This window comes from Pyrgilauda ruficollis, unplaced genomic scaffold (genome assembly GCF_017590135.1).
Source record: "Pyrgilauda ruficollis isolate IOZ18807 unplaced genomic scaffold, ASM1759013v1 scaffold29, whole genome shotgun sequence".
NCBI classification, from domain to species: Eukaryota; Metazoa; Chordata; class Aves; order Passeriformes; family Passeridae; genus Pyrgilauda; species Pyrgilauda ruficollis.
The window spans coordinates 1,133,140-1,147,599 of NW_024524266.1; the positions used below are offsets into that span (position 1 = coordinate 1,133,140).

At 37.0% G+C, this 14,460-nt stretch overlaps 1 protein-coding gene across 2 annotated transcripts in view; it reads left to right on the forward strand.

The window, feature by feature from the left end:
- ANKRD10 (ankyrin repeat domain 10) overlaps positions 1–13,602 on the forward strand; it is a 37,238-nt gene extending 23,636 nt beyond the window's left edge. Inside the window, exons 4-6 of one of the 2 annotated variants that reach the window (XM_041472465.1) lie at positions 5,262–5,497; positions 9,005–9,100; positions 11,935–13,602. In XM_041472465.1, coding sequence (XP_041328399.1) covers positions 5,262–5,497; positions 9,005–9,100; positions 11,935–12,419 — 817 coding nt within the window. In that variant the 3' untranslated portion in view covers positions 12,420–13,602. The remainder of the gene's footprint in view (positions 1–5,261; positions 5,498–9,004; positions 9,101–11,934) is intronic. The other variant, XM_041472466.1, reaches the window with a different exon arrangement.
- Positions 13,603–14,460: the final 858 nt, after the last annotated feature.

The following is a 14,460-nucleotide window of genomic DNA, read 5'->3' on the forward strand; positions in this document are numbered from 1 at the left end:
CTTTATAGCTGCTTTAATTGGGTACCAGAACTCTCAGATGAACGGGGCATTTAGAATGGGAGTTCAGATGATGTCAACCCAGAGGGAGAAGAATGGATCCTAAAAAAAAAGCCCTCTTCATGCCAAGATCAGACAGTTTTGAAGACTGCCTGTGAACATCACTTGATGGAAGAAGAAAAACGTGTTATAAGAGTGTTTTAAGCTCTGTAGGTCTGTAAATAAATGCATATGCAAAAGTCAGAGCATTAACTCAATATATCAGTGTGTGTTTTGGGTTTATTTATGAAAACACCTGTCACTGGAGTGTGATAAGCAAGTGTCATGTCAAGAAACTTCAAGATCACCTGCTCATCCATATTCAGACTTTCATCGTCTTTTCTCATGGGTTTTTTTTCTATTTAGAATAGCTTTATAATATGAAAATGTATCCTTCCTTACATTTCACTTTCATTTTTTTGTGTTGGAGTTAGTATTTTATACTTACGTCTATCTATATGTTAGCATCTTTGAAGAAAACAAGATGTTTTTATTCCCAACTCCTGGATTTTAGCCTACAAGAAGGCTGAGGGTAATTCTCATGCTTCATGATTTTGATTTGTTTCTAGTAATAAGAATTACATGGAAACAGTGAATAAAGTATATAGCAAAAAATTGCTGCTTAGTGAAAAGCCCTGAACAGGACTCAGTCATTTTTCAAATACTTGAATTGCCTTGGAAAGGATGCAAGGTATGTGTTTTCTAAACATGGAGTGAATTGCCTTTCTGATGACTGCCTTTAGCCCTGGGCAATGTTAAGTAAGGAATTTTTCTCCTGTTTGTCAGTTCGTGCCTTCATGTGTATTCCTGTCTGAAGCAGGTGCCAAAAAAGGAATGACATTTTCAGAGCTTTTGTTTTCAGTGTCCTTTCTTCATTTTTTCCACCTGTTCCTGTAGCTAGACTCATCTTCAGAGTTGTCTTTAGTTTTTGACTTTCTCTTTTCAGTAAAAAAGAAAAAAGAAGTATGTTTTTGGAGCACTGCTCTCTGATTTGATAGTTACTAGGCTAGCCTTTAGAAAATTCTGCATCAAGTCAATGAATACTGTTTAATAAAGGCTGACTAAACATAAAACACATGTCACTTTCTAAGACTTATTCTGATTTTCTTACTTATGTCTTCCTTCCATCCTTCCACGCCTTCCTTGCTGCTGGCTTCTTCCTTCATAATGAACTTGTGAAAAATGCAGTGTTTGTGACCTGATATTTGTCTTGTTTCAGCTAGAAGCCTAGCCAAGAGATGAACCTTGGAAAGAAGCATAAGCTTATCCTGAAATTTGGCATCTTTGACACAAAACAAGAAGTTTTTTTAAAAAGCCAACAACAACAAAAACCCCTACAAAACAATGTGTAAAACCTGCTGGAAATTTCTGTACTCATTCTTTAATTCTGCATAATGCAGTTGCAGAAATAGACCTGTCATATTTGCTGTATGATTAGGAGTAACAAAAGGACAGTTTGCCTGAAGATTTAATATCAGTGTGTTCTGAGCTTCTTGGAGCTTCCATTATTTCAAGGTGTTCAGAATAAAAGATCAAAGCTGGTACCAGAGGGATTTTTAACTAACTAAAAAAAGCAAAGGATGGGTGGAAAAGAAGATTTTTTTTTTTTCCAAGACCCATGACCTTGAGGTAGTTCTGTCCATGTTGTCCACTGTTTTTTCCAGTGTTTTTTCTTTTGCAGCCCAGGTCTTGAAATTACTTTTAGTTATAATGTCCTTTACCAATCCTTTTTCTTCATGTCAGCAGCTACAATAAATGAAGCACCTTTCAAGGAAGAGCTGTGTATTTACTTGAATATAGTGATTATCTGTGAGTTTCCTGCTTGTTGATTTTTCTTCCATTTTTTTTTAGCCACGCATTCCACGTCATGTGGCTACTACGCTATGTATCCAAATCGGTCACATACTGTTCCTTCTCTTTTTCACTTGGTAGTTTACATATAATTGCCGTTCATAACAAAGGGCTGACAGGGATCGCACATAAGAGGTTGAACTCCTCTTATGTGTGGCTGGGACAGTGAGCCATTTCTATTTTCATCTGTATAATCTAGTCTGTCTGATGACACTTAAATTCTTAGCTCCTGGGAGCTCCTCAGCTCGTCTAAGCTGAGGCAGACACTTCACTGCCAGACATGGGCGGCAGATTTAGTATTAGATGTGTTCCTAGTTCCTTGTAACTACAGCTGTAACAGGGTGCTTCCACTCCAAGTTCAGATTAACACTTTTAAAGAATGGTCTAGTGGATATCTTAGTTTTTTTAATTCATTCAAGTACTCCAGGCTTTCTGGAAGGACTGTGTTATACTGTTTTTCTGTTACAGACTCAGAATCCTTACAGTCATTGACAATATTTTTAACTTCTTTTGAAAATACATAAACTATTCCAGTCTGGTAAAACTCCATGCTATCTGTTAAGAGCATCTTCTTTCCTATTTTGTTCCTATTTACATTAGCAGTTTTTTTTTATTACTTGCATTTTGTTATGATAGGCTAATATAGCACAGCTACCTCTTGCTGCCTTTTGTGTTCCCACTGACAGATTTTTTTCCTCCTAGAGAAATCAGCTAAAGAAGTAGGTCTTTTTTTTATCTTTCTAGCCTGTTTTTGAGAAAGTGACGGAAGCTTTTTGCAAAATTTGTCAGCTTTTCCTTTACTGCATCCTGTTAATGTTGGAGTGCAAGGCAGTATAACAGAAATTTGAATATTTGAAAGTTCAAGAATAATCAGGCTTTGGTTAAAATCATGGACATGGGCAACTGGATATTGGACATGTATTCAAATTAGTGTTCCCACTGTAAGTGAGCAGAGAGAATATCTGTCCTCTTCCATAACATTTGTTCAAACAGTTTCCAGAGTTATCTAGAACTTATAATCTCTTACTTCATTGAACTTTTTTTTTCTTTTCATTACCAACTTGATAGGCTAAATTCAGATTCACACTTTAAAAGAGGTGTTTCTAAACTTCAGAAGCAAGAATGTTAAATCCAATAGGCTTGAGTCCCTTGAAATCTATGCACTGCTTCCAGGATATTTCTGTAAAATAAGCACATCTTTGTCTATCTGTTAAGTGTAATATTAGTTCCAGAAGAGGTAGGAATGGGACAGATCTTTAAATATCAAAGGTCATTACATTTTAAAGTTTTGCAGTCTGTAAGTCCTGTTTATTTCTTTCTGGGAAATTTAGTTTTTCTTTCCCAGAGTTTGGTTGTATAGCTTTATACATTTTGATCTTAGTTTATAAATCTCCAGATGCCTCTGGCATCTTACATTGATGATCCTTTGGAAAATGGTGCCTGAACTGTGGTCTCTTACAGTCAACTTTGAAAGGCAGAGTTAGTGTTCAGTAGTACTTGCTAAGTGATAGAATTACTTGAACTTCTCTTAAATTAGATGGCCATTCAATACCATATTGGTTTTGTCATTTTTATCTTTGCATAACTTTGTTTATTTTGTTCTTGCTTAGATTTCTCTTATTGCTCTCTTGGGCTCAGAAACTTAAAAAAGATGTCGGAGAACTAAGCTTTTCTTCTTGAACAGAGCAGATCTGTTAAAATTTCTGTTTCCTAAGCTGTAGTTTCATTGTTCTACATCCTTATGCTGACAAGTAAATCAGAATTGCTAAAGGAGTGTCAAATATTTGTTGCTTAGCTGCAGCTTCAAGAGATCATCTAGTTCAGCAGGGGAAAGGATTGACAGTAGAATTTCTGATATCATAGGCAGCTCTTACAATGAGGAGAAGAGACCCCTATCAAGATTCAGCAACCTTTATACTCTAAAACTTTCTCCTGATGCTAGCTTTAATTCTCCTTTTTTGATATCAATCCCTTCCATACACTGCCTACACTGGATGCACAGTGCTTTGCAGCTCTCCTGTAAGCATTCAAAACTAATACCACCTCAAAGCGTCATTTCTTTTGACTAACTAGGATTTCAATATTCTGAAGTCTTACTTTCTAGAGTGCTCTTGACTGCTGTTCTGTGGATTTTCACTTGTAGTCCAAGTAAATAATGACTTAGAATAGTACAGTGTGGAATGAATTTAATCCTGGTTTAGATTATGAGTTTTGTGATTCTGTAATAGTCAGTTTATAAAGGTTTTCTTATTTATAGCGAGTAAGTTACAGTGATCTAGGAAGCAAATCTGGGCTTTGTTCTTTGATTTCTTATGAGCTGGAGTTTCAAGAGAGTCAAGTCTTCAAAAGAATCTTCTTAATGCTTATTCTGTTAGCTGGTCTGTTTCTGGATTTTTAAGTAAGGAACTTGTCTAAATTACTGAAGCCAAGAAAAAAAAAACTGCACTTCTCTGACTATTACATCTCTGGAAAAATATTAGGAAAGATTAATGGGAATCTTTTGCATCACCATCTAGTTTTGTCACTCCTGGCCTTCTTGTCTCCACTTTTGTGCTCTTCCTGATGAAGTTAGCCTAAATTACTAAGTGCAAGACTTCCTCTGGGTTTGTGTAAATGCAAGTGATACAACACTTTTTGAAATGAAACCTCTGCATATCTACATGTCCTCCCTGATTTCATTCCTAACCTCCTTGATGCACTAGAATATGCAAAATCCAGTGCCATTCTCTTGTGCACAGAAGTCTTGGTTGAAATTACCAAAGCAAGCCCCAGTACTTATGATGTCACACACTTTGAAATAAGAAACAAACCTGAAACAAAAGTATAAGCAAAGCACAGCTAAGTATAGCATCTTTATCTATCTTTTACTATATATGTATGTATTTTGTTGTTAGGAAAAATAGTGATGTTGTTGTTACCTTAGAAACCAGAATGCCATGGACAATTGCCAAGTCATGTTAAGTTTGTTTTGAGTATTTGAACTTTTGCTCAAGTTAAAGCAATAGATTGCAGAATAAACTGCAGAAGATGGTAAAATTCAACACTTAACTTAGTCTGAAGTTCATGTAAAGATCAGCTACTTCAGACTATTTTAGAATAAAGCATTTTGAGAAATTTAAATAGGAAGATGGTTTAAGGCACATAGTATATTGATTTTATTTAAAAGTGTATTGTCTCCCAAATTTTGCTTAGAAGTGAGATATATGTGCAAAAAGTTAAGATAGTTATAAAACTAAGATTGATAACTAATTTCTTAATGGAAAATTTGCTAAGTGTATGTTTTCTCTCATCACCAGCAGATAGATAGTAAGGGCAGCAGCAACAGCCAGCTAGCGTGATGAATGAGTGTAATCCAGTTTCTTTGTATTGTACAGCTTGAGAAATGCCAGTGGCCTGACAGCAGCAGACCTTGCACATACCCAGGGCTTCCAAGAATGTGCCCAGTTTCTCTTGAACCTCCAGAACTGTCACCTGAATCGTTTCTATAGCAATGGCACCTTAAATGGGGTTCATCAGAATGCAGGTCCCAATCCATTCAGTGGTGGGACAAGTCGAAAGAGATCCTTTGAAGATGCGGAGTCTGCTGGAGTAAAGAAGGCTAGAACAGAAGGTGAGACCCCAGAGGTAAAAGGGATGGGTTGATACTGTTGCTGGGAAAGGAAAATAAACATTTTAAAGTCTTTTGGAGTGGATGTTGAGTATTATTGACTAACTCACATATCTAAATTACATATTAATACAATTACTCCATGCCGCAAGATCCCAGTTCTCCCTGTCATCATCTTGGCATGTTCAGAAATTTCTATTTCCAGAGAGTGCTAAAGCTGCATGATGCTGAGAATAATTATGCAGAGGAGTAGGAGCTGAAATAAGCTTCTACTCCTTCCTCAGTTTTTTCAGCTTTAGGAGGGCCAAGTAGTGTTCCATTGATTCACAGAGATACTTTGATGTTCTGATGGTAATTTCCTATTCAGGGATTAATTCACAGTTCAGAAACTGCTGCATAAGGTGTATGGAAGAAATTGAATGCACAAGGGTTTCCCAAATCAAGAGGGGTTATATCTTTGAATTAACATACCCTAAGTTTCCAGGATTGTTTTCCAAGGGGAACTGCTATCTTACACAAGGTGTAAGAACAGAATGAACCTTAAGGTTTCCTATCCAGCCTTGTATGTTAAGGATACTGCTTTGCCAGCTATGATGAAATAGTACAACCTAAAGATACTTTTTGGTAGCTCTATGTAGAAATCTTTTTAGATTTTAGATGTTTTTAGAAACACCTTGAGTAACATGATGGCGGGGAATTATCTTCGTCCTTTTTATTGGTCATCTCATTAAATTTTTACTGAAAACAAGGGAGTAGTTCTGCATTCAAACCTTCTTTTTCCTGATGAGGCTAAACGATGCTTTTCTTTAGCATCATCAGGAAAGGGACTTCATAGGTCTTCATTGACGGCTCTTTGCTCAGTTGAAGTTGACGTTCTAACGTAAGTGACTTTCGGTGAGCCCAAATAGAATGGGCTTAAACAGTGCTTAATTCCAGATAGCAAAGGGGGAATTGAGACCTAAACCATGTTTCTAAATATGACATAGGCAACATAAATCACATCAGTATCAGCACTACTATTTGTTCAGTACTTGCTATCCAAACATCACTTCACCTATACCAGGATCAAAGACCTTGACTCCATTGACTCCATGGCCAATCATAAACAGGATATGTTGCTTCATGTAGCTGGTCTAAATGATAAATTTCATTATGGAGCAGAGTCTCTGGGCAGTTAAATACACAACTTCAGGAATAAGTATTTCCTAAGTAGCTACATAGAATAAGAAAACTTGCCCAGTACACAAGTGTCCATAACAACTGCAGAAAGACATTTTCAGTCCGTTGATCTACCAGGAGGCACTGCTTGAAGTCAAGTTAACTTTTCTTGCATTTTGAAGTGCTGCCCCATCTGAGTATTCCTAAGCAGCTGTCTCTTTCAGAATATGCTCCAAGCTAGTCAATGGGCAGCATTTCCCCACAGTCAGGAGGGATATGCTATATCTGCATTACCTTTCACTGTTCAGAGTTGGTCCAGCACCTGAGTTAGACTGAGAAAATAAACAGAGTGCTTGAAGTGAACAAGTGCTCCTGAACAATTACAGAAATGTTGGAAAAGCAATCAGAGCAGATTATTTTTGAAAGTCTGTATGACTTTTTAAGACCTTCACAAACAAATGCAAATGCAAAGGCTTTGCTGCTTTTGCTTGAGAGCTTTTGGAGTAACTAAGAGATGCATCCCAGCTGTGGGAGTTTCTAATGTGACGTGTTTGCCCTCAAAGACATCAGCATCAGTAATAACTACTGCATTGATGTAAAATGTCTCTTGCACTGAGAATGAGTCACTGTTCCTGAGGCATTTTGGTAAACAACAAGTAGATATAATAATAGAGCTGAGTAAAGAGTTATCAGTACATCTTTGTGCTTAGCTGGCCTTTTTACAGAACAAGCCCAATTTTGAGTTATTTTTAAGCCCTTACTGAAACCACACTGATCTGCTGTCCTTTAAAGGCTATTTGCACAGGAGAGTCCAGATGTTTAGAGAGAGAAGCCAACCTGTATTTGCAGGAAAAAGTCAGGTTTTGACAGCCATACCCAAAATTGGTGCAATCACTGCTTTGAAATGACTTGCTGCAACAACATATGTCCCTTACAAGAAGCTGTAAGCACTGGAGTTGAGAGAAGATAAACGCTTAAGGTGTGCTTTGACCTGGAATAACTAACCTGGGCAGTGGATGGCCATTACTTGTAATTGTTTTTATGCACACAGTTGTATCTGCTAACCAGGTGCATAGTAGTAAAAAAAGCCTTGAACCTCAAAATTAGGCAATACTGATACATGATACACTGTATCAGAAACTAATTACACAAGTATAAGTAACAGAAGTAAATTGGTGACCACTTTTAGAATATATGCCAGATAGTTTTTAATTTTGATTTAGAAACATAAACTGAATTTTATGTCCATCTTTCTGAAATCAATTTCAGAAATTTCATTCTGCTTCCTGGGAAGATCAGCAGAGGGTGCACAGGTTCAGTGATGATGGTGATGCACCCTGGGCCAGCTGGTTACACAGCTGTGTTTGTGTCAGTCATAATCCTGACCCCTCTAGTCCAGCCCTCAGCAGGTTGACTTGTGCTCTGTGATGTGTGTGCTGCTTACAGCCAATGTTTTGGTGTCACAAGCCTCAGCACAGATGCTTTGGGTGTTCTGTGTGAGGTGTGATGGAGGGCGTTCCTGGAACTGGACCTTGGAATTGGCCAACATGAAACTGCACTTACATATTCCTGTAGTTAACTGAAAAAAAAAAAAAAGTCTTTCCCTTTCTTGTTTAGGGTAATTTGAAGCCTGCTCATCCAAGGGCCCTGATGTCATTCAAGCCCTCGGTGATCTCTTTGGCCCTGGAACACTTTAGGATTTAAGGTTCTTTAAAAATGAGTAGCTTATGAAAATTTTGGTTGTGCCCAAGGTAATGGGAGCTGAATTGCAGTCCACCAAAGCAGGCATTTACAACATAATACTGAGAGTGTGTGCAGTGTGCGTAGGAAACTGTGTCAATGTCAGTGTGAGAGCAGGGCAGGGCCTGCTGGGATAGTAGTGGAGCAGTGCTCTGGGTAGGTACAAGAAGTAGTAGTGAAATCAAGCCCATCTTGCTTATTAAAGCATTCCCCCCAGCAGTCTAACCACTTGGCAGTTTATTTCAGAAGACAGTTCTGCTTGTTCAGCTCTTGAAGAGATCCCTGAAGCAGTCTGGTGTGGATAAGGGTGGGTTTTTGGGACCTGGCCCTCAACAGTGAAAAAGGGAGCAGTCTAAACTGACAGTAGACAAATGTGAGTTGGGCAATGTGCTGGTTTTGCCACATCACCTGTAAAGCCTAAGTATGAGTAACTTAAATTTCTCTTCATTCAACCTATTTGTACATCAGACTAGTAATTTTAATATGTAGGTGCAAAGTCTGATAGGTACCCTGGTAATTATCTGTTTTGCTTTAATAATCAAAGTACTCACCTTTTTGTTGGCTGAGTTTTCAATGGGCACTTATGACTAAACATGACTTTTTTTTTGTCAGCCTGCAGCTTTGATGGCTTAATACCAATGCTGAATGGAGGAGCTGAGGACGATGCTGACAATATGCACGTTGATAGAGAGTTTGCTGTTGTATCAGGTGGGAGTGGACAGTTTCCTGTTAACTACAACACTCAAATGGTTGAAGACACGAAACAACAGGAGAGTACTTCTGTTGGACCAAAAGAAATTGAAATATACACTGTTTCTGCAATGCAAACTCCTTGTCGTTGCAAGAATCAATATGCGTTTTATTTTTAATTTAAGTATAAAACTTAGTCCTTTATTTTTGCACATTGTTGTCTGGAGTCTTGAAAACTATTGTATTGCTGTAACACCCATTATATTGGGGGTTTAGTAGGTATCAAAAACATTCATGCAATGTATTGTAATGGTGAAAGAGAAGGTTTATTAGTAATTTCTTAACATTTCAAGTAAACAAGTCCACGATGGCTGTTTCACTTTTAACCTGAGGCTTGTATTACGTTGTGCCTTGCTTCTAGTTGCTATAATTTTGAGTTAAAGGAAATTCAGAAATAAGCTAAATTATTTGTTTAATTTTGATTGAGTGGATAGTAAGAAGACTTGATAGGGAAGCATATTCTAGCTTTGAAAACAAGGTGTTGTGATAAAATTATGGTACAAAAAATACTATAGAGAATAGTCTACATATAAACCCTGTGTTCAGAACTTGCTCAGACACAATGACATAAGTGCAGAATCTTGCTGTGGGGCTTTTTATGTAAATAGAAGACCAGACATCACAGTTCTAATCTACTATTTAGAACTGGTGTACCTGGGAAAACAGATCTTGTGTTTTGTATCAATCGTAATGAAACAGTCAAAATGTTACTAGGATTGGTCAGTATTAATGCTCTAGATTTTTTAAGGGCTGCTTAATCAAGATGCTTTTGGTGACAGGATGTGTATAGAGTTTGATTAAAACAGTCTTGGGTCAGCCTTTTTTGCACTTTGTAGGTTAAGACATGGAGTTACTACAGTCATGCATTATTGCATTCAGAAATTAATTTCCTATTTATTAATTTTTTTTCTGCTAGAAATATGTTTATGCTTTGTACCACAGATCCAGTTGAACAAAGGGAATGATAATGATGGATATTTTAATATATTAGGGATAAATAGATATACCTATATATAATCAATACTTTAAAAGTAGACTATGGTATTTTCCAGTGATAATTACTAAGTGTTCTTATTTATGGAAAAACTATTTTCTTTCATAAATATATACTATTGCTGTATTACTATAGGTGCTCATTTTTAACCAATAATAACATTCTATAATTATCACTAAAACTATTCATTACCTACTTTTGCATATTAGCTAATAGAAGTGCCAGATTTATTAAATTTGATTTGGCAAAACCAGCCTATAATGGGTTACTTTAAACAGTTAAAATTTTGCACTTTTAAGTTAATAAATACTATATGAAACTCCTTCTGTGCGTTTTTATCACTGAAGTATTAACTTCGATGTCGTAATGGGTTTGTGGGGGTTTTTTTCCACTTTTAATGAGAATTCATGGTTAGTGAGGTTAGATGAAGTGGTTATTTTAACTGATGTAGGGACTGAATGGGAAACTCCAGTTAGTACATCCAGGGAGTTACAAATTGGACACATTTCTTGTGTAACATACTGGTGTCTGTGAAGTATCAGTGTTGTAATTCGTACTTCAAATAATAGCCATGCAAAAAACAGAGAACCAAAACTCCAGATTCTTCCTTTTCAGACAGTGGTACTCATTATGTGTCACTTAAATGGGAACCCAGTGTTTTACAAATGTGGGAAGTTGCCAACAGACGAAATTAACTGAAGTAATTTGCATACACGCAATAAATGCAATCCTGTTTTGCACATGGGTTTATGCATTCATGGAGACATAAACATATGTGCATGTATCCAGGGATAATCACAGAATGTAAAATCTTTAAATGTCATCACATAGCTCTGTAGTTGCTATGTTTGCCTTGCTCATCTTTACAAATATAGGCATAAATTATATTTTAAAGGCAGAATGTATCATGCATTTTTTGTGCTTGTACTTTTGAGTACCACTGCAAAAACATGCATTTCAGACAGACTGATGAAATCTGTTCATGGAAACAAAACCTACTGTAATAATTACTAACTTCAAAGGGGAAATTGATTCAAAACAGTTGTCAGTGATTTTTGCATGCACATTTTTAGAATATTGTTTCCTACTACTATTTTTCAGTCTTCTGTACACTCTGCTGTTGCTGTTGTATGGCATTTTGCATGCGAATTATACACATGCTGTTATAAACAGCATTAAATACAAACCTGCCCAGTATGTTATTTAGCAAGCTGCTAGGTACATTGAAGTACTTTCTGAATAAAGGAACTTGGAAACATTTTATATTAGCACTCCAATGTAACATTTCTTCATGTGACTTACTTCAGTGCATACTGTACTGTGAGAGTTACAATTAAAAAGAAAAAAAAAGCCACAGTTAAATTACAGCTGAAAAATGGAAAAAAAACCACCCTTCACCCTCTCACAGTTCTTGTACGTACATTATCTTCCAAGAGGACATTGTAGTTAAGGTGGAAAGATCACTTTTATTCTTCCCTTGGAAACACTGCCCAGAATGTTGTCAGCTTTACTTCTTACAGTTAAATGAAAAAAAAAAAACCAAACTGAGAAGTTCACACTGTCTTTGCAAAGATTAATATAGGCATATTTTCAAAACAAATGTGGATAGATAGTTGTGTTTTCAACATAAGAATACATGCCACAAATATACTGGTCAGATCTCATTACTTGGAACTGCATTGTTATAAAGAAAGGATAGATTCATTTTCAAAGCTGTGTATGGAAACATCTTTAAGTAAATGAAGTATAGTGGAGACATTTTGATGTATTTCGATTTATTCTTAATTGTTGGTGACAGGTGTATTTCTTAATGCAGATATGAATAGCAGTAGCTCCATATTGAATGCACTGACAAATGGATGTGCCATCAATGGACATTTGGATTTCACCGCCGCACAACAGCTCAATGGGATGGATGCCAGGCGTGAGGAGTGCTTAGCATTAACACCTAACGGAGTCATTCCTGGAGTAACTTCTCCCAGTAGGCATCGGATTCATACCAGTAACGGCACCGAGGAGCCCGAGAAAGCCATGAGTAATTCCACCGATATGTGTGGATCTCTGCACCTGAATGGAAGCCCGAGTAGCTGTGTTTCTAACCGGCCCTCGTGGGTGGAAGACCCTGGAGACACTTTGCACTATGGACACTATCATGGTTTTGGGGATACTGCTGAAAGCATCCCTGAACTCAGTAGTGTTGTTGAGCATTCCAATTCTGTCAAGGTCGAACAGAGATATGACAATACTGTCCTAGGCACAATGTATTTGTACCACGGTTCCTAGATCGATGACGTTTATATCTAATGCATATTGAAATTGCTACCAAATGAAACTGGGGGGACAGAATCCTCACATAGCATTAAATTTGAAGATCGCAACTTGTTGCTATTTTTACACTTTGTTTATATGAAAAGTAAACCTTTAATTTGATGGCCTTATTCAATAGTTGTAGTTTGTTGCATGTATGGGGCTTATTTAGTGATGAAATAGGTGCTGTCATGATGGAATGTTTATTGTTTTTATTTTTTTATTATGGAATGTTCTGGTTTTGTATTTTTTTTCTAAGCTTGTGAACACTATCTTTCCCTTTTTAGAGCTGCTTTCCCTTTTATTAAAACAATGTTTAACTGAATTTTGTGAAGAAAATGCTACATATGTGCATCACTTAGAGGTAAAATTTTTTCTTTTCCGTATCTTCTGCTGAAGCTATGGTAGCAATATCAATGCCAGCTCTCACTATGCAAGGTTGAAAGTGGCAGTCTTCTGGAGCTTCTCTGATTTTATAGTTTGTACATTTGTTTGGTATAATTAGATGTTCATCTTTAAATTTTTCGAACGAGTTGTTTAAAAATGCGGAGACAAATTTGGAAGAAGTTGCTGTTTCACTTTCTGTAGCGTAGAAGTGCTTTTTGTTGTTTTTGGGCTCTTTGCATTACAGAGTGGGGACGTGGGCTGCCTTTGTTCAGTCGCAGTTGGGTGTGCCTCAGGTTAGCTCTGTGGTGGGTTTCTTTGGCTTCTCTCCTTTGTATGTGTGCTTGATGTTTTACCATAGCTCACAGACTGGAGGCATGTTGGCACTGTTCTGCTTTGTACACAGTTTAAAATTGCTGTTACTCGTTATAGAATTTGCCAAGTCAAAATATTTGACTGTCCTGGATATACATTTATTGTCTTTTTTTTTTTAACATATGCTTTGAAAATGTAACGTTGTGTACTCTTTGGGCTATGCTCACGGAAAATACATTGTATTTAATGCTTAATACACAAATCAAAATTCATATAAGTGCACTATATGAGCACTAATACTATAAGTTGCTGCTTGTGTTATAAGTGAAGAGTGGGGAAGAATATGGTAAATGAGATAAGCCCTCTGAATTGTGTTGATTTTTTTGTTCTTGTTTTGTTTATAAAGGGACCTTTACAAGTTGGATTTTAAAAAAATAAAGAAACATATTACATTGTATCTGAATATTTTGTTCAGATGTTATTATTTTAGCAGCAAGTTGAGAAAGCGTTCAATAATTTATAAGTCACAATTCTCATAATCTTGCTCAGTGCTGCTGGTGGATTTTTTCTTATTGGTATGTGAAAGCCAATGGGAACAGCCCAACAAGCTATCCTTGATTGAATTACAGAAACAAACTGGATACCCTGGTGTATGACAAGTCTCATCAGCCTTCAGCTTAAAAAATACTGGGTTAAAATATTGCCTGTCCGTAAATAAAAAATTATAGTCTCATTCAAACATTTTTAAGCAAAATGCTATTCATTTTAGAGACGTCAGTGTTTGAATTAGCCTTTACACTCTGAATGGCTCACTAGGCACAAGTTGCTCACAGTGTATTCAGATTGAGAGTCGGACTGGCAGGAAACTTGACCAGTTCTTTTGCAGACCAGCAAAACTCCTCAGTGCCTTCTGGAAACAAACAGAAAAAAAAAAGACCATTAATGAAAGCTGAGTGTCACCTGAGATGAGCTCTGGCATGCACATTAACCACGTGTGTGTGCTTGGACAGCTGTACCTGGGCCCTGGTTTTGGGTGGTTTAATTTGCTGTGCAGCGCCCAGAGGAGCACAGGCCATTGCCCTTGTACTGACAGGAGACAGTGGCTCTCGTTTGCTGTAGCACTTGGGTTTCGGGATCTTTTTAGTATTTGCCAGGTTTGCTCCACATGCTTTCTGGTACTTCTTCAAATAAATGAAAGCAGCTCATAATAAGCACTGCCATCTTTCCTTACTCCATCTTACCATGGCTGTAAACTGATCCCTAGAGAGCTTGCTTTGGGTACAACTTTGGTAAGTTGGCATATGAGGGTGTAATGTTA